Source organism: Hemitrygon akajei, chromosome 11 (assembly GCF_048418815.1).
Source record: "Hemitrygon akajei chromosome 11, sHemAka1.3, whole genome shotgun sequence".
NCBI lineage: Eukaryota > Metazoa > Chordata > Chondrichthyes > Myliobatiformes > Dasyatidae > Hemitrygon > Hemitrygon akajei.
The window spans coordinates 134,775,956-134,802,218 of record NC_133134.1 but is presented as its reverse complement, the minus strand read 5'-3'; the positions used below and the strand labels follow the sequence as shown (position 1 = coordinate 134,802,218).

Below are 26,263 nucleotides of genomic sequence, written 5' to 3'. Positions count from 1 at the left end.
CCATATCTACTCTGTATAGGCCTTTCAACATATGAAAAGTTTCAATGAGATCCACCCCCCCCCCCCATACTTCTGAATTCCAGAGAGTACAGACCCAGAGCCATCAAACGTTCCTCGTATGATAACCCTTTCATTTCTGGAATCATCTTTGTGAACCTCCTCTGGACCCTCTCCAATGCCAGCACATCTTTTCTAAGATGAGGGGCCCAAAACTGTTCACAATGCTCAAGGTGAGGCCTCACCAGTGTCTTATAAAGCCTCAGCATCACATCCCTGCTCTTGTATTTCAGACCTTTTGAAATTAATGCTAACATGGCATTTGCCTTCCTCACAACCGACTCAACCTGCAGGTTTACCTTCAGGGTATTCTGCACAAGGAATCCCAAGTCCCTCTGCATCTCAGATTCCTGGATTTTCTCCCCATTTAGAAAATAGTCCACACATTTGATCGACCATGACTGATGTGAGGCACCTTGTCAAAGGCCTTCTGAAAGTCTAAATATTCAACATCCATTGCATCCCCTTTATCTATCCAACTTGTAATCTCCTCAAAGAATTCCAGCAAGTTCGTCAGGCAGGATTTTCCCTGAAGGAAACCAAGCTGACTTTGTACTATCTTGTCCTGTGTCACCAAGTACTCCATCACCTCATCCTTAACAATTGACTCCAACATCTTCCCAATCACTGAGGTCAGGCTAACTGGTCTATAATTTTCTTTCTGCTGCCTTCCTCCTTTCTTAAAGAGTGGAGTGACATTTGCAATTTTCTAGTCCTCTGGCACCATGCCAGAGTCCAGTGATTTTTGAAAGATCATTCCTAATGCCACCATAATCTCCAATGCTACCTCTTTCAGAACCCGAGGGTGCAGTTCATATGGTCCGGGTGACTTATGTACCTTTAGATCTTTCAGCTTTTTGAGCACCTTCTCTCTTGTAACAGTAACTGCACTCACTTCTCTTCCTTCACACACTACAACATCAGGCACACTGCTAGTGCCTTCCACGGTGAAGACTGATGCAAAATACTCATTTAGTTCATCTGCCATCTCCTTGTCCCTCATTATTATTTCTCCTGCCTCATTTTCTAACGGTCCTATATCCACTCTCACTTCTCTTTTATTTTTAACATACTTGAAAAAAACCTTTACTATCCACTTTGATATTATTTGCTAGCTTGCTTTCATATTTCATCTTTTCCCTTCTAATGATTTTTTTAGTTGCTCGCTGTAGGCTTTTAAAAACTTCCCAATCCTCTATCTTCCCACTACTTTTTGGTTTGTTGTATGTCCTTTCTTTTGCTTTTCCAATAGCTTTGACTTCCCTTGTCAGCCACGGTTGTACTATCTTACCATTTGAGCATTTCTTCACCTTCCCCATTTTTCCCAGAAACTCACGCCATTGCTGCTCTGCTGACATCCCTGCCAGCAGCTCCTTCCAATTTACTTGGGCCATCTCCTCTCTCAAACCATGTAATTTCCCTCACTCCACTGAAATGCTGCTACATCAGTCTTTACTTTCTCCCCATCAAATTTCAAGTTGAACTCAATCATATTGTGATCATTGGATCCAAAAGCTTCTTTTACCTTAAGTTCCTTAATCACCTCCGGTTCATTACATAACACCCAATCCAGTATAGCTGATCCCCTAGTAGGCTCAATGACAAACTAGTCCAAAAAGCTATCTCTTAGGCATTCAACAAACTCACACTCTTGAGATTCATTACCAATCTGATTTTCCCAATCGACCTTTATGTTAAAATCTCCCATGACTATCATAACATGCCCTTTTGACTCGCCTTTTCTATTTCCTGTTGTAACTTGTGGTCCACCTCCCAGCCACGGTTGGGAGGCCTGCATATAACTGCCATCAATGTCCTTTTACCCTTGCAGTTTCTTAACTCAACCCACAAGGATCCTACATCTTCCAATCCTATGTCACATCTTTCTACTGACCTGATGCTATTCTTTACCAGGAGAGCCACACCACCACCTCTGCCTACTTTCCTACCCCTCTGATATAACGAGTAACCTTGGACATTCAGCTCCCAACTACAACCATCCTTCAGTCACAATTCATGATTCAGTGATGGCCACAACATTATGCCAGAAATATGTATTACAAAAGCACTGTAATACAACAGTTTCAGTCTTTTGTGTTAAATGGACTTGAAATGTAAAGTAGTAACTTTGACAAAAAATTATTATTGCAGACCAATAGGAGAAGAAACTTTTTGTGGGTGCAGATCTTCTATTTATCCTCAAACTATTTTTAAACACTTATGCTGAAATAGTGTAATGAACAATTGTCGGGTTTCAGTCTTTTGTTAGTTGTTTTAAAGGTCATTCATGTCATGTCTCATTTTCAACATCAAAGTAAGGTATTGCTTATTTAATACACAGATGTGATGAAACCTTTTGTGAGACTTTCCTAACACTCTGAATCTTAGGGTGGGGACAGCAGAATGGATAGATAACTGATAACTAATGTTGGGTGGGTGGTGAGTCACATCCCATAGGGCAGCACAACCCAGTCTTCACTTCTGCAGATGCTGGAAATCTTGAGCAACCCACACAAATAACTGAAGGAACTCAGCAGGTCAGGGCAAGACCCTTCATCAAATCCTGATGAAGGGTCTTGGCCTGAAACATCGAGTGTGTATTCCTCTCCAAAGATGCTCTATGACTAGCTGAGTTCCTCCAGCATTTTGTGTGTGTTGCCTTTTCATGAAGGCGCAGCAAAACGGTACTAACAAAATAATGTAAAAAACGTACTGCAAATAATATTCAGTATACTGCAAGATGCTACATGTAATTACCAAAGATTAAATTATGTAAAATACTACAAAATATTGTGAACTAATACAATCTCCTTCTTCTAACATTACTACACAACTTCAACTTAATTGTAGTTGTGTTTTGATGGCATTTTGATCTTATAGTTTTGGATTTCTCTTTCAATATTTTTATTAGTTTCTGCATAGAGGAATGCAAAAAGATACATATTATGTCAAAAGAAAAAAATAAAATAGTACCATATACATTGTATTAAAAATACAGTTACAATCACAAAACCCTGTATTCATAAAAATTAAGTTAAATGGTAATATTGAAATATAATAATTTTGTTATACAGAAAAAAATCTAAACCCACTACCAAAGTCAGAGCTGTTAGGAAAAGCAAGAAAAAAGGGGAAAAAACCCTTATCATATAATAAAATATATTATTAGCCACCATCTGTGCTTTTACAACAAATCAAAGGTTTTGAAAATAACTCAAAAATGGGCCCCACAATGTATAAAAGTCTTGACTGGATTCAAAAACTGAACATCAGATCTTCTCTAAATTTAAGCATGACGTAATATCCCGTAACCATTGAGCATCAGTAGGTGGAACAGCATCCTTCCATTTAAGCAAGAGCGCCCTCCTAGCTATAAAGAAGTAAAAGCCAAAATATGCAAATCGGGTGTCTCCAAAATAAAGTATTTTCCTCCAAAAATACCAAATAATATGGTCAAAGGGTTAGGCTTAAAATTTACCCTGAAAGGTACCGAGAAAGTTTGGAATACTTCCTTCCAGTATCTTTCAAGGCTTGGACATGTCCAAAACATGTGAATTAATGAAGCTTCTCCATTATTACATCTATCACAGAAAGGAGATATATCCGAATAAAAACAAGATAGCTTATCTTTAGACATGTGAGCCCTATGAACCACTTTAAATTGTAAGAGGGAATGACGGGCACATAATGAAGTTTTAACCAATTTAAAAATTTCATTCCAAGTTTCCTCAGAAATTGAAATCTGTAAGTCTTGTTCCCAAAGATTTTTAACTTTGTCTATAGGAGCATTTCTCATTCCTAGCAATATACCAAAAATATTGGATATCGAACCATTATAAAAAGGTTTCAAGTTAAAAATTACATCTAGTAAGTCCTTATCAGAACTTACAGGAAATGTATATAGTTGGGAATGCAGAAAGTCTCTAATTTGTAAATAATGAAAAAAATGAGTTTTGGGTAAACTATATTTAGCTGACATTTGCTCAAACGAAAGAAGATTTCCTCTAACAAACAAGTCCAGGAAGCATTTAATACCCAATCAATTCCATTCTTTAAAAACTGAATCGGTCATCAAAAGTTTAAAAGAATAGTTAAAACAAATGGGACTAGACAAAGAAAATCTCAATAGACCAAAGAATTTCCTAAATTGTACCCAGATCCTCAAAGTATGTTTAACTACTAAATTTTCAGTTAGTTTACTGAAAGATAAAGGGAGGATCCGAGAAGAGAAATAATAGAAAATTTATTAACAGTGTTAGTTTCTAAAGAAACCCATATCAGACAGTCCTCACGGTTAATATAATATGTCCAAAATGTAAGATTTTGTATTTTGACTGCCCAATACTAAAACCTAAAATTTGGTAAAGCTAAACCTCCATTCTTCTTAGATTTTTGAAGATGAACTTTATTTAGTCGAGAATGTTTGTTTTTCCATATATAAGAAGATATAATAGAATGGAGACAACCAAAAAAAGATTTAGGAATAAAAACAGGTAATGCCTGAAAAAGGTAAATAAATTTAGGTAAAATGTTAATTTTAATAGAGTTGATTCAGCCAGTCAAGGATAACAAAAAAGGCGACCAGTTTGATAGTGTCCTTTTGACAAAATTCAGTAAGGTAAGAAAAATTTCATTAAATAGGTATTTACAATTCTTGCTAATTGTTACACCCAAATAGGTAAATTGTAAAATTTTAAAAATTGTAGAATTGTAAAATAGGAAATTGTAAGCTTTGGATTTCATAACTAAAATTTCTCATTTTCAATCTTTTTTAAAATTGATTTTTCAACAGAAAACAAGATACAAATCAGAGGAGAAGTTTTAGTAAACAGATAATACAAAAAATGTAAAAACAACAAAAAAATATACACTGTCAAAGTCAAATAAATATAATATTAAGCTATTGTATATAAACAAGAAACCACAACTCCTCTTGGCACATCGAAGAGAGAAAAAAAAGATTGGAAATTTTAATAATAATAAGAAGAAAAAAACCCTGCTAAACTAACCTAAAACAAAAAAAGAAAGATTGGGCAGTCCATTTGAGGATAAAATTCGAAAAAAAGAAGAAAGAAAACATCCTTCTAATCATCTCTGAACCTTCGAGGATAAGGATGAACAAGAAAAAAGGAAAAAAAAATTTCCTTAAAAGAATAAAAAAAGCGAGAAAAAATTAAATCATATGAAAATATTGAATGAAAGGTCACCAGACTTGCTCAAAGTTAAAAGATATGTCAAACGTCCGGCTTCTAATTTTCTCCAAACTTAAACAGGATATAATGGAGGAGAGCCAGTTAAAAACAGCAGGTGGATTAGAATCTTTCCAGTGTAACAAGATAGCTCTCCTAGCCAGTAAAGTTGAAAAGGCTATCACATGTTGAGTGGAAGCAGGAACTCTTCCTGTTTCCTCTCGAATAATCCCAAAGATTGCCATAAGTGAATTGGGTTGTAAATCCACACCTGTAACTTTTGATAATATTCTAAACACATCCCTCCAAAAATTATTTAACTTTACACAGGACCAAAACATATGAGTCAGAGTAGCCACCTCAGCGTTGCATCTGTCACAGGTGAGGCTTATATTAGATAAAATATGCGCTAGTTTATCTTCTGACATATGGGCCCTGTGCACTATCTTAAACTGAATTAGGGAGTGACGTGCACAGATAGATGAATTATTAACTAGATAATAAATTTTACTCCATTGATCATCTGAAAGTGAATGTTGAAGTTCCATTTCCGAAGTACATTTAACCTTATCATTAGGCATCATACATGCATTCATTAACTGTTTATATATAATAGCTGTTAATCATTTTTGAAGTGGTTTAAGCTGAAAAATAGCATAAATCAAATTTGGTGAATAAGCCAATGGATAATTCGGTTAAAAAATCATGTAAAAAATTCCTAACTTGTAAATATCTAAAAAAACGTGCACTAGATATATCATATTTATCCACTAACTGCGAAAAAGACATTAAACAATCCTCTGAAAACAAATCTAAAAAAGTTTTTATTCCCTTAGTTTTCCATTTAAAAAAAAAGCCTTATCCAGAGTTGATGGTTTAAAGAAAAAGTTAAAATGGATATTACTAGACAGTACAAAGTTATTTAATTCAAAAAATCTACGAAACTGAAACCAAATTTTTAAAGTATGTTTCACAATAGGTCTAAGACCTTGTCTACCCATCCTGGAGAATGAAAAAGGAAGAGGAGCTCCTAGTAAAGAAGCTAAAGAAAACCCCCTTACCGAGTTCTCCTCCAAATGGAACCATGAAGGGCAATCCTGGTTATCTATACCATGAATCCAGAAGGTGATATAACGAATATTAATTGCCCAATAATAAAATCTAAAGTTTGGTAGTACCAGTCCTCCATCTTTTTTTGACTTTTGCAATAAAAATTTATTCACTCTGGAGCTTTTATTATTCCAAATGTAAGACAAGATCATGGAATCTATTTTATCAAAAAATATTTTCAGAACAAAAGATGGAACTGCTTGAAATGTATATAAAAATTTTGGTAAAATAGCCATTTTTATAGCATTTATTCGACCAATTAATGACATTGACATAGGCGACCATTTAGAAAGCGCTTGTTGAGTATATTCAATTAGAGGGGAAAAATTATACTTATATAGGTCTTTAAAATTTTTAGTAATTTTAATACCAAGGTAAGTAAAATAGTTCTTAGCAATATTAAAAGGTATTTGATCTCCATGGTTGATGAACAGACAGACAGTTAATTTTTTTAACTATTTTCATATTTCTGGAGTGGATGCTACATAAACACAGAACATAGAACATTACAGCATAGTACTGACCCTTCAGGCTAAAATGTTAACCTACTCTAAAATCAATCTAACCCTTTGTTTCTATATAGCCCTCTAGTTTTTCTATCACTCATGTGCCTATCTAAGAGTTTCTTAAATGCCCCTAATGATTGTGCTTCTATCACCACCCCTGGCAGAGCGTTCCATGCACCCATCGCTCTCTGTGTACCTTGCCTTTGACATCACCCTACACCCTACACTTTCCTCCTTAAATTTTTCCCCCTTGTATTGGCCATTTCCATGCCAAGAAAAAGAACCAATCTTTGCCTCTTATCATCTTGTACACCTCTATCAAATCATCTCTCATCGTCCTTCAATCCAAAGAGAAAATCCCACACTTGTTTGACTTTCTTTGTAAGAGATGCCCTTTTGTCCAAGCAGAATCCTGTTAAATCTCTTCAGCACCTTCTCTAAAGCTTCTCCATCCTTCATATAGTGAGATGTCCAGAACCAAACACAATATTCTAAGTGTAGTCTAGCCAAGGTTTTATAGAGCCATCAACCTCTCCTCATACATTCCTCCTTTCATTCCCAGGATGTTTCTCATAGACCTCATTTTGATCTCTCCAGTGGCAGTACATCCTATCTTAGATATTGGGCCCAAAACTGCTCACAATACTCCAAGCAATCTGACTAATGTCTTAAACAGCCTCAACATTACATCTTTACTTTTATATTCTAGTCCCCTCGAAATGAATGCGACCATTGCCTTTGCCTTCCTTATCACTGACTAAACCTGCAAGTAGGGAATCCTGCACAAGGATTCCCAAGACCTTTGCACCTCTGATTTCTGAATTTGTTTCCAGTTTAGAAAATAGTCTACACCTTTATTCCTTCTACCAAAGTGCATAATCATACCCTTCCCTACATTGTATTCCATCTGGCATTTTGCCCATTGTTCTAGTCCTGCAGACCTCTGGCTTCCACAGTACTACCTGTCCCTACACCAGTCTTTGTATCGTCCGCAAACAAAGCCATCAATTCCACCATCAAAACCATTATAATGTGAAAAGAATTAATCCCAATACCGATTCCCACAGAACTCTACTAGTTACCAAAAGCCAACTAGAGAAGGCTCCCTTTATTCCCACTCTTTGCTTCCTGGCAGTCAGCCAATCTTCTATCTATGCTAGTAACTTTCCTGTAATACCATGGGCTCTTACCTTGTTAAGTAGCCTCATGCATGGCACCTTGTCAAAGGCCTTCTCAAAATCCAAGTACACAACATCCACTGACTCTCCTTTGTCTATCCTGTGTGATATCTTCTCAAAGTATTCCAACAGATTTGTCAGGCAAGATATCCCCTTTACGAAATTATGCTGACTTCAAACTTTTTTATCATGTGCTTCTAAGTACCCTGAAACTTCATCCTAAATAAAGGACTCCCTCATCTTCCCAAGTTAGGCTAACTAGCCTATAATTTCCTGTCTATTGCATCCCTCTCTTCATTTCCAATTTTCCTATCCTCTGGAATCATTTCAGAATCTAGTGATTCTTGAATGATCACTACTAATGCCTCCACAATCTCTTCAGAACCATTGGATTATTAAAACTTGATTGTATATCTGTGAGTTAACATCTGCTGGACGATGCTGAGGATGTTCTATGAGGATGTGGTGGCCAGTGCTATCATGTTTGCTGTTGTGTGCCGGGGCAGCAGGCTGAGGGTAGCAGACACCAACAGAATCAACAAACTCATTCGTAAGGCCAGTGATGTTGTGAGGGTGGAACTGGACTCTCTGACGGTGGTGTCTGAAAAGAGGATGCTGTCCAAGTTGCATGCCATCTTGGACAATGACTCCCATCCACTCCATAGTGTACTGGTTAGGCACAGGAGTACATTCAGCCAGAGACTCATTCCACCGAGATGCAACACTGAGCATCATAGGAAGTCATTCCTGCCTGTGGCCATCAAACTTTACAACTCCTCCCTCGGAGTGTCAGACACCCTGAGCCAATAGGCTGGTCCTGGACTTATTTCCACTTGGCATGATTAACTTATTTTTATTTACTTATTTATGGTTTTATATTGCTATATTTCTACACTATTCTTGGTTGGCGCAGCTGTAACGAAACCCAATTTCCCTCGGGATCAATAAAGTCTGTTTGTCTGTCTGTAATTAGAGATGATACGAAGTGAACAACTGAAAATGAATTTCAATTTAAATCAATAGGAAATTTAGGGAAAACATTTTATCTTGAATTAATGAGTCATTTGCTTTTGCATACCTGTATTTATTGTACACTTTAATGGAACATATTCCCATAGCTCCATGTATACTCCTGTCAACATACTTATAGAGGCAATGACTATGAGGTTAGAGGATTAACATTCCTAGTAATAAAGCACTAGTTCCAAAGGGACATCGACGGAGTCTGTTTTGGTTAATATATTTTATAAGGAAAAGGCCATTCAGCTCATTGAGTGTCTGCCACCTTTCAGAGCACTCCACGTTCCCATTTATTTTCCTGTAGCCTACTCTCCACCAGTGACAATTTACAGTAGGCGATTAGTTTAGCCTCCAGCAGGTCGTTGTCATGTGCGAGGAATCCAGGGATGACATGCAGCCATAGGGAGAAGGTGCAGGACTGAGCCTGGATCACCGGAGCTGAGAAGTAACAGCACTGCCCGCAGTGCCCATTTGTAGCAGTGTAGTATATTTTAAACGAGAAGCAGTATGAAAGCTGGAAGTCAAAATTCAAAGGATAACAAACTAGCATGAAATAATTAAAATGTTAGATATATACAGAGTCTGTGAAGAGATAAAATGAATTAATGCTTCAGATCAATGATCCTTCATAAGAACTAGGAAAGACAGAAAACAAGTTAGGTTTCAGGTAGAGGAGGGCAATTTCTGATAGAGTAGAGTCAATGTTACTGATGCACCATCAATAACTCTGAGACGTGGGTTAAGGTAGGCTTTTATTGGCTGGAAGAAAGCACAAGCAGCAAGTGACCACCACACAACATCCTGGAGACTAAGGAAGGGGCTGTGTCTCCAATCGCCTTTATACCGGGGTCTGTGGGAGGAGCCACAGGAGCAGTCAGCAGGGGGGGCGTGTCCAGACAGGTATATGTAGTTCACCACAGTTACTTTGGTAATTCTAATAACACAAGTGAGACTGCAGATGCTGGAAATCCGGAGCAACACACACAAAGTGGTATCATAGCACAGTCGTGTAGTGATCACCACAAGGCTTTACAGTTAGAACAGTGAGAAGAGTTTAAAAGGAGACAGCTTTATAGAGCAGGCATCTGAATAGAGGGAGACAGAGCAGGAAGGCTTTGGCTCAATGGTGCTTAGGCATTAACAGGTCGAGGCGAGGTAGGTTGCCTGTGTAGAATACAGACAGAAAGTATGTGTGTGAGGCCGGTGTTCTGTGCTTGGTGTCAGATGTGGGAAGTCCTGGAGAATCCCAACCTCCTGGACGGTCACATCTGTGCCAGGTGCCTGAAGCTGCAGCTCTTTAGGGAACTGGAGGTACAGATTGATGATCTTCGTCTGGTCAGGGAAAGTGAGGAGGTGATAGATAGGAGCTATAGGCAGGTAGTCACACCAGGGCCTTGGGAGTCAGATAAGTGGGTAACAATCAGGAGAGGGAAGGGCAAGAGTCAGTTACTAGAGAGTACCCCTGTGGCTGTCCCCCTGAACAGTAAGTACTCCTGTTTGAATACTGTTGGGGAGGGACAGACTACCTGGGGGAAGTAACAATGACTGTTCCTCTGGCACAGAGTCTGACCCTGTGGCTCAGAAGGGTAGGGAAAGGAAGAGGATGGCAGCAGTGATAGGGGACCTATATTTAGGGGATCAGACAGGTAATTCTGTGGACACAGGAAAGAAACGTAGATGGTAGTTTGCCTCCCAGGTGCCAGGGTCCAGGATGTTTCAGATCGTGTCCACGATATCCTGAAGTGGGAAGAACAATCAGAAGTCCTGATACATATTGGTACCAATGACATAGGTAGGAAAAGGGAAGAGGTCCTGAAACCGGACTACAGGGAGCTAGGAAGGAAGTTGAGAAGCAGGACCTCAAAGGTAGTAATCTTGGGATTACTGCCTGTGCCACGTGACAGTGAGTATAGGAATAGAATGAGGTGGAGGATAAATGCATGGCTGAGAGATTGGAGAAGAGGGCAGGGTTTCAGATTTCTGGATCATTGGGACCTCTTTTGGGGCAGGGTGACCTGTACAAACAGGATGGTTTGCACTTGAATCCCAAGGGGACCAATATCCCAGCAGGGAGGTTTGCAAAGGCTATTGGGGAGAGTTTAAACTAGAATTGCTGGGAGGAGGGAACCAAACTGAAGAGATGGAGAAAGAGGCAGTTGGCTCACAAATAGAGATAACTTAGAGACAGTGCGAGAGGGCGGATAGGCAGGTGATAGAGAAGGGATATGCTCAGACTGATGGTTTGAGATATGTCTATTTTAATGCAAGGAGTATTATGAACCAAGACGATGAGCTTAGAACGTGGATCAGTACTTGGAGCTATGATGTTGTGGCCATTACAGAGACTTGGATGGCTCGGACAGGAATGGTTACTTCAAGTACCAGGTTTTTAGATGTTTCAGAAAGGACAGGGAGGGAGGCAAAAGAGGTGTGGGGGGGGGGTGGTACTGTTGATCAGAGATAGTGTCACGGCTGCAGAAAAGGTGAACGTCATGGAGGGATTGTCTACAGAGTCTCTGTGGGTGGAAGGTAGGAACAGGAAGGGGTCATTAACTCTACTGGGTATTTTTTATAGACCACCCAAGAGTAACACCCAAGAGTAAGACATTGAGGAGCAGATAGGGAGGCAAATTCTGGAAAGGTGTGATAATAACAGGGTTTTTGTGGTAGGAGATTTTAATTTCCCAAATACTGATTGGCATCTCCCTAGAGTGAGGGGTTTAGATGGGGTGGAGTTTGTTAGGTGTGTTCAGGAAGGTTTCTTGACACAGTATGTAGATAAGCCTACAAGAGGAGAAGCTGTACTTGATCTGGTATTGGGAAATGAACCTGGTCAGGTGTCAGGTGTCTCAGTGGGAGAGCATTTTGGAGATAGTAATCACAATTCTATCTCCTTTACCATATCATTGGAGAGGGATAGGAACAAACAAGTTAGGAAAGTGCTTAATTGGAGCAAAGGGAAATATGAGGCTATATGGCAGGAACTTGGAAGCATAAATTAGAAACAGATGTTCTCAGGAAAACGTACGGAAGAAATGTGGCAAACGTTCAGGGGAAATTTGTGTGGTGTTCTGCATAGGTACGTTCAAATGAGACAGGGAAAGGGTGGTAGAGTGCAGGAACCGTGATGTACAAAGGCTATTGTAAATCTAGTCAAAAGAAAAGAAGACCTTATAGAAGGTTCAAAAGGCTAGGTAATGATATAGAGCTAGAAGATTATTAGGCTAGCAAGAAGGAGCTTAAGGATGAAATTAGGAGAGCCAGAAGAGACCATAAGAAGGCCTTGGTGAGCAGGATTAAAGAAAACCCCAAGGCATTCTACAAGTATGTGAAGAGCAAGAGGAAAAGAAGCAAGAGAATAGGACCAGTCAAGTGTGACAGTGGAAAAGTGTGTTTGGAACTGGAGGAGATAGCAGAGGTACTTAATGAATCCTTTGCTTCAGTATTCACTACGGAAAAGGATCTTGGCGATCGTAAGGATTACTTGCATGGACTGAAAAGCTCAGCGTGTAGATATTAAGGAAGAGGATGTGCTGGAGTTTTTGGAAAGCATCAAGTTTGATAAGTCACCGGGACTGGACGAGATGTACCCCAGGCTACTGTGGGAGCCTAGGGAGGAGATTGCTGAGCCTCTGGCAATGATCTTTGCATCATCAATGGGGACAGGAAAGGTTCCGGAAGTTTGGAGGGGTTGTAGATGTTGTTCCCTTTTTCAAGAAAGGGAATAGAGATAGCCTAGGAAATTATAGACCAGTGAGTCTTACTTCAGTGGTTGGTAAGTTGATGGAGAAGATCCAGAGAGGAAGGATTGATGAACATTTAAAGAGGCATAACATGATTAAGAATAATCACCATGGCTTTGTCAAAGGCAGGTCGTGCCTGACGAGCCCAACTGAATTTTTTGAGGATGTGACTAAACATATTGAAGAAGATAGAGCAGTAGATGCAGTGTATATGGATTTCAGCAAGGCATTTGATAAGGTACCCCATGAAAGGCTTATTGAGAAAGTAAGGAGGCATGGGATCAAAAGGGATACTGCTTTGTGGATCCAGAACTGGCTTGTCCACAGAAGGCAAGGAGTGATTGTAGACAGGTCATTTTCTGCATGGAAGTCGGTGACCAGTGGTGTGCCTCAAGGATCTGTTCTGGGACCGCTACTCTTTGTGATTTTTATAAATGACCTGGCTGAGGAAGTGGAAGGATGGGTTAGTAAATCTGCTGATGACACAAAGATTGAGGGTGTTGTGGACAGTGTGGGGGCTGTCAGAACATTGATAGGATGCAAAACTGGTCTGCGAAATGGCAGATGGAGTTCAACTCAGATAAGTGTGAAGTGGTTCATTTTGATAGGTCAAATATGATGGCAGAATATACCATTAATGGTAAGACTCTTGGCAGAGTGGAGGATCAGAGGGATCTTGGAGTCTGAGTCCATAGGTCGCTCAAAGCTGCTGCGCAGGTTGACTCTGTGGTTAAGAAGGCATACAGTGCATTGGCCTTCATCAGTTGTGAGATTGAGTTTAAGGGCCGAGAGGTAATGCAGAAATATAGGACCTTGGTCAGACCCCACTTGGAGTACTGTGCTCAGTTCTGGTCGCCTCACTACAGGAAGGATGTGGAAACCATAGAAAGGGTGCAGAGGAGATTTACAAGGATGTTGCCTGGATTGGGGAGCATGTCTTATGAGAATAGGCTGAATGAATTCGGCCTTTTCTTCTTGGAGCGATGGAGGATGAGAGGTGACCTGATAGAGGTGTATAAGATGATGAGAGGCATTGATCATGTGGATAGTCAGAGGCTTTTTCCCAGGGCCAAAATAGCTAGCACAAGAGAGCATAGTTTTAAGGTGCTTGGAAGCAGGTACAGAGGAGATGTCAAGAGTAATTTTTTTACGCAGAGAGTGGAGAGTGTGTGGAATGGACTGCCAGTGACGGTGGTGGAGGCGGATATGATAAGGTCTTTTAGGAAACTACTGGATAGGTACATGGAGCTTAGAAATATAGAGGGCTATGGGTACCCATAGGTAATTTCCAAGGTAAGGACATTTTTGGCACAGCTTTGTGGACCGAAGGGCCTGTATTGTGCTGTAGGTTTTCTATGTTTCTATGCTCAACTCCTGCTACAGTCTTAAGGAGTTTGTATGCTCTTCCCGTGACTGTGTGGGTTTCCTCCAGATACTGCCACAGTCCAAAGACATGCCGTAAGTTAATTGGTCATTGTAAATTATCTCACGGTGAGGCTAGGGTTAAATTGGATGTTGCTGAGCAGAGCAGCTCGAAGGGCTGGAGGGGTCTGTTCTGCACTGTATCTTACTAAGTATATAAATTAAATAAAAATCATGGGCTGAAGGGCATTTTCCTGTTCGGTACTGTTCTATGTTCTATGAATTTATTTTGGGTACCACGGAGGTGTAGCAGTTAGCTCAACGCTATTACAGTTTAGGTCATTGGAGTTTGGAGTTCAATCCCAGAGTCCTCTGTAAGGCCTTTGTATGTCCTGACTGTGGAATGCACAGGTCTCTCCTCACTGTGGAATGTGTGGGTTTCCTCCGGGTGCTCCGGTTTCCTCCCACAGGCCGAAGAACTACTAGTAAGTAAGTTAATTGGTCATTGTAAATTGTCCCATGATTAGGCTAGGGTTAAACTGAGGGTTGCTGGCAGCAGGGCTCGAAGGGTTCCACGCAGTATCTGTAAATAAATAAGTAAAATGCTGGAGGAACTCAGCAGGTCAGGCAGCATCAATGGAGTGAAATATTCTGGGCCGAGACCCTTCAGTGGGACTTGAAAGGAAGAGGGCTGAAGCCAGAATAAGAGGGAACAGGAGGAGAACAAGATGGTAGGTGAGTCCAGTGGAGGGGTGAAGGCAGAAGTATGGATGAGGTGGGAAAGGGGGTGATGATGTGAGAAACTGGGAGGCCACCGCAGTCTGGCTAGTGGATTATGATGACAGCCAGACAGAGAAAAGAGTGAAGGAACACATTAAAACAATGCAATGCAGGTCAAAGCTGTTCTGAAGCAAATGGCAAACAGGTTAAGGACAGTCTATTAAATCTAAATCAGTCTGGTAATAATCTATCTAGCCTGCAATGAGAAATTCAATATAAAGATTTATATCATACTGTTTATCATCAATTTTCCCTGAATCTTACCACAATTCTATGCTTGAGTTTGGTGTTGTGTTCCTTCATTGGGTTTCACTCAGTTAGAAGCCAAGTCAAGTCAAGACAAGGCAAGTCACTTTTTATTGTCATTTCGACCATAACTGCTGGTACAGTACACAGTAAAAATGAGACAATGTTTTTCAGGACCATGGTGCTACATGAAACAATACAAAAACTGCACTGAAACTATATAAAATAACACAAAAACTACACTAGACTACAGACCTACACAGGACTGCATAAAGTGCACAAAACAGTGCAGGCATTACAATAAATAATAGGCAGTACAATAAAGACAATAGGCACAGTAGAGGGCAGTAGGTTGGTGTCAGTCTTGGCTCTGGGTATTGAGGAGTCTGATGGCTTTGGGGAAGAAACTGTTACATAGTCTGGTCGTGAGTGCCTGAATGCTTCGGAGCCTTTTCCCAGATGGCAGAAGGGAGAAGAGATTGTATGAGGGGTGCATGGGGTCCTTCATAATGCTGTTTCCTTTGTGGATGCAGTGTGTAGTGTAAATGTCCGTGATGGCAGGAAGAGAGACCCCGATGATCTTCTCAGCTGACCTCACTATCCGCTGCAGGGTCTTGCGATCTGAGATGGTGCAATTTCTGAACCAGGCAGTGATGCAGCTGCTCAGGATGCTCCCAATGGAGTGATCGCTCCATGTCCTCCTGAAGTCAACAACCATCTCTTTTGTTTTGTTCACATTCAGAGACAGGTTGTTGGCTCTGCACCAGTCCGTTAGCCGCTGCACCTCCTCTCTGTAAGCTGACTCGTCGTTCTTGATGATGAGACCCACCACGGTCGTGTCATTGGCGAACTTGATGATGTGGTTCAGGTTGTGTAGTCAGAAGCCTCTGACTATTTGATGATCTGGATGTCTTGAAAACTTTAGTGCAACTCTGACTGCTGAAACAGGATACTGTCTGCCCTCATGAAGCCGAGGAGATTTCATCTCCCGGTAATGTGAGGAGGCAAGTGTGAGGGGCCCAATTCATCCACAAAAATTCCATTGGTTTCCAAGGAACTCAGCTGAACTGGCCACCTTCTAAAGTAAAATGACAATACATAAAAGCAATAAATGCCTGGAGTCTGGTTAGCCTTTCAGTCTGCTACAATGTTCTTTCATTGCTTTGAATGAGTTCCTCAGAGAATATTAATTAGCATCTTAAATGATCTAAAGTATGGAAATATATAATTAAGTGGCAAACTGATGAACAAATCCAAAATAACTCAAGATAAAATAGCAAACATGAGAATGTTCACAGATGCTTGAAATCCAAAGCAACACACACGAAATGCTAGAGGAACTCAGCGGGCCAGGCAGCAGTTCTAAAGAAGGATCTTGTCTGAAATGCCAACTGTTTACTCTTTTCCATAGAAGCTGCCTGTTCTGTTGAGTACCTCCAGCATTTTGTGCATTTTTCTCAAGATGAAGTTGATAAGATACTAATCAGCGAAATCCAGGTGGTGAAGTTGTAGATTGAATCAATGTACGGAATTCAAGTTTTGATTAATTTTGCTACTGAAATTTTTTGAAAAACAATGATTTAATTCTCAACAGTCATACAACCAATTCCTTTAATCAAAAGAAATCCCATACCTTTTATCTGAAATGTAACTATTCCCTCCTGTATATTGTGTACACCAACTATCATCGGAGGCGTATAAGTAAGAAAATATTTTTGTCTGTAAGGCATAGATCATTTGCGTAATCTGCAGTTTCAATGTAAACTCTGGCCCCACCTACAGAGGTATCACCTTTGCCCTACTCAACCCTAAAACGTAAAACTATCTTTCCTAGTATTAACAATGTCTTTGACTTTAACTGATCTGCTAAGCGCTTCGTGTTTTTTTTAATTTTTAGTTCAGAATTTCAGGAAGGCAATTTGTTTCGATGTTCATTGGTACTGGTATGGGATTACTGTCATCACATACAGTGAAAAAAAGCATGTTATTCAGACAGATCACACTATCCTTTAATACAGTGAGGTAGTAGAAAAGGAAACAGAGTGCAGAATATAGCATTACAGATCCTGGAAAAGTTCAGTGCAGATAGTCAAATAAAGCCATAACAAAGGAGACCGATACTTCTTCTTTTTGCATATGAAAGGTAATTTGAGAGTCCGATAGCTCAGGATAGAGGCTGACGTTGAGCTTGGTGGTAGGTACTCTCTTCCACCCAGTGGAAGAGCGAATGACCAAAACAGGAAAGGTCCTTGATTATGCTGGCAGCTTTCCCGAGGTAGCAAGAAGTGTAGGAGGAGGTTACAGAGAGGAAGCTGGTTTGTGTGTTGAACAGAGCTGCATTCACAGCCTTCTGCAATTTCTTGTGGTCATGAACAGAGCAGTTGCCATACCAACCTGTGATGCACCTGGATAGAATGACCATACAGTGTCTTTGTCAAAATTGGTGAGAGCACTGGGAACATAGTACATAGAACAGTACAACAACTGAGAAGGCCCTTCTGCCTATGATGTCTGTGCTGATCACAATGCCAAATTAAACTAACTCTCATCTCTCTGCACATGACCCATACCCATTCATTCCTTGCATATTTCTGTGTCTATCTAGAATCAGATCAGATCAGATTCAGTTTATTGTCATTTAGAAACCACAAATGCAATGCAGTTAAAAAATGAGACAACGTTCCTCCAGAATGATATCACAAAAGCATATGACAAAACAGACTACACCAGAAAATCCACATAACGTTTGGCAAACCCCAATCCAGAGTCCGGAGAGGCTGCTGCGTATTAATATTGCGCTACCGTCTTAGCGCGTTCCCCGGAAAGGAGCTCCAATCCCACCAGTCAAAACAAGACCAAAAACTAAAGCTACAAGACCTGCACAAAACCACATAGTTACAACAGTGCAAACTATAGCATAATTGATAAAAAAAAACAGACTATGGGCACAGTAAAAATAGTCCAAGATGTTAAAGGACTGTAAGTTCAAAAGAAATCACCACACAGTTTCCACAAGTCCCCAGGGTCCCGACAGACTCACCATCCCACGCTGGCGGCAGAAGGGAATACCCCCGCTATGGACTTCCAAGGCGCCGCCCAACTCAGCCTCGCAGACGCAGCACACAACAAAAGTTCTGTTGAAACCAGCCTTGCAGACGCAGCACACACCGAAAGCGACCTGAGTCCATCAAAAGGACTCCGAGTCCATCGAACCTCCAAGCTGATGACCATCCCATCTGGCACAGCTTCTCCGAGCACCATCCTCTGACGACCGTATTAAGACGGCCCCGCCTACGGCCATCGGCAACGTGACCCCGAGGACTGGGGGCCTGTTCTTCCCAGCAGAGTCCCGGACCTCACAGCAGCAGCAGCAACAAAGAAGGTCTTCCTGGAATTTCCCGATGTTTCTCTGTGCTTCCACGTCCGTTTTCAATCAACTATGATTGTGCGCGGCACCCCACTTCACAAATAACAGATAATCAGTTCCGGAGTGGCCGCTGCAAGCTGCGTCACGCTGCCATCTTGGATATGATAGAAGCCTCTCAAATGCCTTTATCATAACTGCTTCCTCCCCCTACATCCTGAAGAAGTAAAGACATGTGTGCTTTGTGCCCGTAATATCCAAGCAGCTGCACAAGGATAAATTTTTGGTGATATTTAACCTAGGAACTTGAAGCTCTGAACATCAGTACCGTTAATACAGACAGGGACATGTACTCAGCCCCACTTGTTGAAATTAATGACCATCTCCACTGTTTTGAAAACGTTGAGGGAAAGGTTGTTGTCCAGATATAATGCCACTAGACTCTTCCTTTCTCCCTCTCTATCTCCTTCCTGTACTGTATCTTATTGTTGTATGAGATCGAGTCCACTGTGATGGTATCTTCTGCAAACCTGTTACAGATTTTTAGTGAGTACCCTTTTAAAACATAAAATCTAACTTACCGGAAAATCAATGAGAGAGTCATCAAATTCATGAGGTACATCAGAACTAACCATCTATGAGAAAAGCTAACATTTTGTTGATAAAGAAAATATTAACTCTCAGATTACTTCGCAAAATACCAATCCCCAAATCATCAATTTTGAGCATCCATTAATTTTGTTTCTGGAATAAGGGATTCTCATATCATATTAACAAATATTGCAAATGGATAGTAGGAAATTCAGCCTCTTATTTTTGTTCCAATATATTATTAATAATAAAACGCCAAACACTGATAAACAATGGAGAAGTAAACAAAAGGAAATTAAACAATTAGAATCCACAGGAGATGACCGTAAAATGTAACAAAAAAAAGATTCCCACAGTGAAATAAAAATTTAACAAACATACTAAAGGTCAAAGAAGAAGTTTGAAGGTGAGTGATGTCTCACGGTAACGCAGTTCTTAAAGAGCCATGTGTGGACAACCTGTCCTGCTAGTGAGACAGGAATTGTGATGGTTTGTGATGGAGGAGTCTGACATATGTTAGGTTCCCTCTCTAGTTTATGGAACCGTTCTCCCAGCTTAGAAAATAGCTCCCAGGTTATTATAAGGAGGCATTTGCAAAGCTGTCTAGGAAAGGATTAATTCCAACGTGTCAGAACTTGATTCCTAGCTCAACACCAGCTCCATTGTCCAGGTTTATTCTTTCCTTGTTTGAAAATGGTGTTCATGGTACAAGCAGGTGACACTGTGGCCACATAGTGTTGCAAGGTATGGACAGAGTGGATGTGTCAAAGTTGTTTCCCACGGTGGGGGAGTCTAGTACAAGAGGGCATGACTTAAGGATTGAAGGATGCCCATTCAGAACAGAGATGTGAAGAAATTTTTTTAGCCAGAGGATGGTGAATCTGTGGAATTTGTTGCCACGGGCAGCAGTGGAGGCCAAGGCTTTGGCTGTATTTAAGGCAGAGATTGATAGGTATCTGAATAGCCAGGGCATCAAATGTTATGGTGAGAGGTGGGGGTGTGGGACTAAATGGGGGAATGGATCAGCTCATGTTAAAATGGCAGAGCAGACTCGATGGGCCGAATGGCCGACTTCTGCTCCTTCGTCTTAAGGTCTTATAACTCCCAACCACAAGGGAGTGTCACGTGAAAACAGGTCTGAAGGGCATTAAAGAAGTTGATGCGTTTTTTTTTGGCAATCCTGTGGTTTTGCAATGTTATTTTCAAACTAGATTATGGGCTGAATAAAAATTCCACACTTTCCAGTGTAGGACTTGAAGTCAGCTATCTAATAGTTGTTCTAGTTCTCTGAAATTTTAATATGTGCCACTTCTGAATCAGTTTTGGAATAAAATAAGACTTATTCTCAAAGGTTAAACGGGCAGGACAGTGTAAAGCACAATCATGCTCAGTGCCAGAAGACTAATTAAACTTTCATGCTGAAGCTCTGTAATACTTTGCTTAGGCCACTCTTAGAGTATTGTATGTGTTTCTGGTCTCTCCATTATTAGAAAACATTCATCAGGATATCGCCAGGATTAGAATGTAAGGAGAGGCTGGACAAACTTGTCTTGTTTTCTCTGGAACTTTGGAGACCTGATGGAAATTTATAGGGTACACAGTCGGAGGCTTTTTCTGAGGATATTAACGTGAAATACTAGAGAACATGCATTTAAGGTGAGAGGAAGAAAGTTTAAAGAAAAAGTGCAGTTCAATTTTTTTACACCAAGAACGGTAGGTGCCTAGAACAGTCTGCCAGGGCAGTGATGGAAGCAGATACAAGAGCTGCATATAAAAAGCTGTTGGATAGATATATCAATAAAGATCACGTGCAAGCTGAAGAGATATAGTTTACTGCAGTGTCATGTTTGATGCAGGGCCTGCCCCTGTACTGTTCTGTTCTAAATTCTATGTTCAATAAATGCTGTAAACTACAGATCACGCAACCACATACATTCAAACACTCAAGCATTAACCACAATTCTAGTTGCCTCTAAGCTTTCACACTTCCTCATCTCTGATCTACTACTAAATTCATATTATGAAATCTGCTTGCCCAGCAGTATTGGGAAACATGCCCAAACTTGTCACTATCAATGTGTCTTGTCAGCGAAGCACCTTTCGTTTCAGACCTTTCTCCTTTTCATTTATGCTTTAAACATCTTGTTTGTAGAATATGTTTTCTAAGAATCAGAAGGATTTGAATTCCACTGACAGTTGGACTGTATCTTTGATCTAAAGTTATCATTGACAAGGTCTTGTCAAGTTTGTACCATCTGAATTATAACCAGCCTCCCCAAATTAACTTATGTTTCTGTTGTGCCTGTGTCTCTGAGATACTGTTGACATACTGTTTTAGCAGTAGGTTTCATGTGAGTTACGTGAGCTCTTGTTCATCAGTGACTGTGATCTAACCCACCTCCTGTGCTATGCTGTAGGCAAACCTTCCTTTTTATTTCAAAAATAGATTTTATCCATAATAAAAAATATATAAACAAAGTAAGAAACAGTGCAATGAACTTCTCCGTTCATGTTCACTACATTTAGTAGTATAAACTTTTATTGAAAGGAACAAACAAACATAACACATTGATGTGTCTCCTTGAGGTGTTACCCATTTCATTATTCAAGAGCCTTGCCCACCCAATGATGCCCCATCATGTGTGGTAGTGAAAGGAGCTTATACTGTGGTCCTTCCTCACAGGGCCCAGGCATTGACAGTACAAAACTTCAGTGCATTCCTCAGAACAGATTCCTGCAGACTGGACTGAGCCAGTTTGTAGTTGGAAGGTCATCAAGTTTTGGGCAGACCAAAGGGTGTCCTTCACCAAGGTGATGACCTTACAGCAGCACTTGTCTGTCTCAATGTGTGTCGCTCTGATCAGAGCTGTGTCCTCTGCTACACAGCTGCTGGGGGTGAACAGGAACAAGGATCCTTGCATCCAGCTCCATATCCTCTTTGCAAATCCACACCATGCAAAGAGGTGAAGGGTGAAGAGTCATCTCTTCCCCACCAGAGCCCTTCCAAGGGAAGAGTATTGTCCACAACTGATGTAGTCTCACTGGCTCTCTAATCTGCTTTGAAGCTCCTAGACAGCACAGGACATACTGTACGTATTTATCAATTACAGCTCAAATCGTCCTTTCAATACTAATAATCCAGCTTCAAGCCAGGTCCTTTGTACCCCCTCCAGAAATGGATCTTCATTTCTCTTATTGGGAGACCACAGCCAGAGTGATTGGTGATAACATCTGCTCTTCTCTGAATATCAATGCAAACTCAGATAAGGATGCCTGCTTAGCCCACTGCTCTACTTTCTCTACGTTCATGACTGTATGGTCAGACACTGCTCAAATGCCTTCTCTGTGTTTCATGATAAACCCCTCATGGTGCTCAGACATAGCAGTCTTGTTATACTATTGTTCCCCTGACCTGGAACATCTAATGATTAGGTTCTCCTTCGTGATATCAACAGCAGTTTACATACTGCAGAAGTCGAAAGTTAAGCAAGCACTTGAGGTATTTAGTGTTGCCATTAGCAAGCAAGAGACAGCCTACCCCAACGCTTTTCAAATCATTGTTGGGGACTTCAACCAAGCTTATTTGAAGAAAGCCCTGCCCAATTATCATCAACATATCACCTGCAGTGGAAGTGGATCCAACACACTTGTCCACTGTTATACCATGATTAGGAATGCCTACCGTTCCATCCCTAGACCGTATTTCGGAAAATCTGATCATTTGGGCTATCCTCCTTCTACCTGAATACAAGCAGGCGCTACAGAGCAAGACACCAAAGACAACAAAGAGCTGGTCACAGGAAGCAGAGGAGCATTATGGGATTGCTTCAAGTTAGTGGACTGGCCCGTGTTTGGGGACTCAGTAGAGGATCTGAACGAATATGCCACAGTTGTCACAGACTTCACAAAAACAGTCGTATGTGTCCCCATAAATCCATTCAGAGTCTTCCCCAACCAGAAGCCCCGAATGAACCATAAGATCCCCAATCTGCTGCGTGCCAGCTCTCTGACATTCAGGTCTAGCAACCAAGTGAAATACAAGACGTCAAGGTACAACTTCTGGAAAGCCAGTTCACATACAAAGAGACAATTCCAGACCAAAACCGAGCCACTGAAGGATGCTTCACACCTTCTATCACCTCCTACAAACTGAAACCAAGCAACACAGGTGACCACACGGTTTCACTCCCAGATGAGCTCAATGCCTTTTATGCTTGCTTTGACCTTAAAAACATGGCGGCACCTGTCATGAACTCCCTGACAACTCGGTGATTTCAGTGTCTGAGACCGACACGAGAGCATCCTTCAGGAGTATGAGCCTACAGAAAGCATCCGGCCCAGATGGGGAACCTGGCCAAGTACTAAAGACCTGTGCTGATCAGCTGGCTGGAGTGTTCACTGAGATCTTTAACCTCTCACTTTGGCTGTCTGAGGAACCCACCTGCTTTGAGCAAGCTTCCGTTGTACTGCTGCCTAAGAAGAATGTAGTAACCTGCCTCAATAACTATCATCCAGAAGCACTTACATCCACTGTGATGAAATGCTTTGAGAGGTTAGTAATGAAACACATAAACTCCTGCCTGAGAAGTGACTTGGATCCACTCCAGTTTGCTTACTGTTACGCCTGTGCCCCAACTTTGAGGGGCCGAAGGGTACAAAGTAGCCCCCTCCTTTTTGAGAATCGCAAGATCGCTATTAATGCGGGTCTGGGACCCAGGAAATGAGAGAGAGACACGCAGAATCCACAAGGGGTTTGGAATGTCCTGGCCCCTCAGCGATACAAAACCACGGAAAACGGCCATTGTCTCTTGGAGACGGAATTGTGTATTGATCACTGTGCTATTCATCGAAGCCCTCAGGAAATGACCAATAGTGGGCTGGTTGAGGGATGGCCTCATCCCAACCTGATTGACATCTGAGACCCCGTGAGTAAGGATAAAAGAGGGTCTGGGGAACAACCCCTTCAGACGCACCAGGAGAAACGCTAGAAATCCCATGCCAGTGTAATAGCGACAGCCGGTGGAGAGCCCACGTGCGTCCTTTTCCATTTGCCTCAGAATTGGTGGGCCTCACCACGGAAGAATGGCTTTAGCTAAAAGGAGAAACCAGCCCCAACGACATTTCGAAGGATCGACATCATAAAAAGGAAAAACTGGCAAGTTCTAAAAATCCGTCTCTCTCTCCAACCAAAAGCTGCAGCCTGAATGAACTTGAGTGACTTTTATATTTCCATCGGACAATACATTATCCCCTAGACAACGATAGAGCTATTTCTTCTTGATTATTATTATACCCGCGCTTTTAGATTTAGTATTGACGACGTAAATTATCTGTATGTTTGCATTCATATTATTTTTGTGTATTTTTATCAATAAATACTGTTAAAAATAGTACCATCAGACTTCAACGGACCTCTCTATCTTTGCTGGTAAGTGACCCAGTTATGGGGTACGTAACATTACCATCACAACAGGTCCGCAGCAGATGCTTTTTCAGTGGGTCTTACTTAACCCTGGAACATCTGGAGAGTGAAGGTGCATTCATCAGGATGCTCTTCATTGGCTACTGCTCATCATTCAATACTATCATCCTCTTAAAACTGATCAATAAGTTCCAAAACTTTAGCCTCAATACCTCCTTGTGCAATTGGATCCTTGATTTCCTCACCAACAGGTCCCAGTCAGTTTGGATTGGCAGCAACATCTTCTCCACAATCACCATCAGCACAGATGCATCACGAGGCTGTGTGCTTAGCCCCCTGCTCTACTCGCTTTACCCTTATGCCTTTGGGGCTAAGCACAGCTCCAGTGCCATATTTGATTGCCCACTGTTGTTGGCCAAACCAAAGGTGGTGACAAGTCAGCATATAAGAGGGAGATTGAAAATCTTCCCGAGCGGTGCCTCAGCAACAACCTCTGACTCACCATCAGAAAAACCAAAGAGCTTATTATTGATGATGGGAAGAGGAAACCAGAGGTTCTAGAGCGAGTCGTCATTGGGGATCAAAGGAGGAGAGGATCAGCAACTTTAAATTCCTAGTTTTTATCATTTCAGATTTGTCCTGGGTCCAGCATGTAAATGCTATTACAAAGAAAGTAGGGCAGTGTCTCTACTTTCTTAGAAGTTTGTGAAGATTTGGCATCTCATCTAAAACCCTGACGAACTAGAGGTGTGCAATGAAGTGTAGATTAACTGGCTGCATCGTGGCTTGGTATGGAAACACCAATGCCCTTGAATGGAAACACCTGCAAAAAGTAATGGATACAGCCCAATTCAGCACAGGTAAAGCCGTTGAACACATCTACATGGAGTGCAGTCGCAGGCAAGCAGCATCCATCATCAAGGACCTCCACCACCCAGGCCATGCTCTCTTAATGGTGCTGCCATTAGGAAGGAAGCTACAGGAACCTCAGGAACCACACCACTATGTTTAGGAACAGTTATTGTCCCACAATCATCAGGCTCTTGAACCAGAGGGGATAATAGCTGCTTAGGAGAACGATGGTGCCTAACGGCAACTCCTTTGCTTGCATCTTCAGAAACAGCTTTATTTCTGTCTTTAACATCTCTTTTTCCCTTTCAGCGTTCTTTTGAAGACCCCGACCTGGAGTTACACGCTGACTTTGGTTTGTTGTAGGAATGGGACCTGCTCTCAGGGCCTCACGACTGGCTGTTATTCGGTTCGCCAAAGATGCAGCCTAGAAGACTAGTGCGCCTTCAGGGTTCCGGGATTTCGTGGCTCTGGAGGTGGGTGGACTCGAGGTCGGTACCGCTGCAGGAAATCAGTGTGTCGTGGGAGACGGAAGATCGAGAGCAAGCTGGCTGCTGGTTGTGTGCGCAGAGACCCGAGTTCATTGGGCTCAGAGCTCAGAAGAAGTGATGCAATGGACTTTTAACATCATAAATCAGTGAGTTGTTTGTTATGTCTCCCTTCTCACACTGTTTCCATTATTAGGGAGAGAGAGAGCTTGTGGTATGTAGAATTACCAGGTAAACGAGTGGTACTTGGGGTACTGAAAGTCTGTGTCTTTATTGATGCTTTTCTGTATGCTTCAGTGCTTGGCGGCGGGGGGGGTGCAGATGTTTTTTTCGCTCGTGGGGGAGAGTGTTGCTTTGC

The 26,263-nt window shown here is 41.4% G+C and overlaps 1 protein-coding gene across 1 annotated transcript in view; it reads left to right on the top strand.

Moving 5' to 3' along the window:
- The window catches only part of arfrp1 (ADP-ribosylation factor related protein 1), a 68,754-nt gene extending 42,713 nt beyond the window's left edge, over window positions 1-26,041 (top strand). Inside the window, exon 5 of the mRNA XM_073061719.1 lies at window positions 25,784-26,041. Within this exon, the coding sequence (XP_072917820.1) occupies window positions 25,784-26,026 (243 nt within the window). The 3' untranslated portion in view covers window positions 26,027-26,041. The remainder of the gene's footprint in view (window positions 1-25,783) is intronic.
- The last annotated feature ends 222 nt before the right edge of the window (window positions 26,042-26,263 follow it).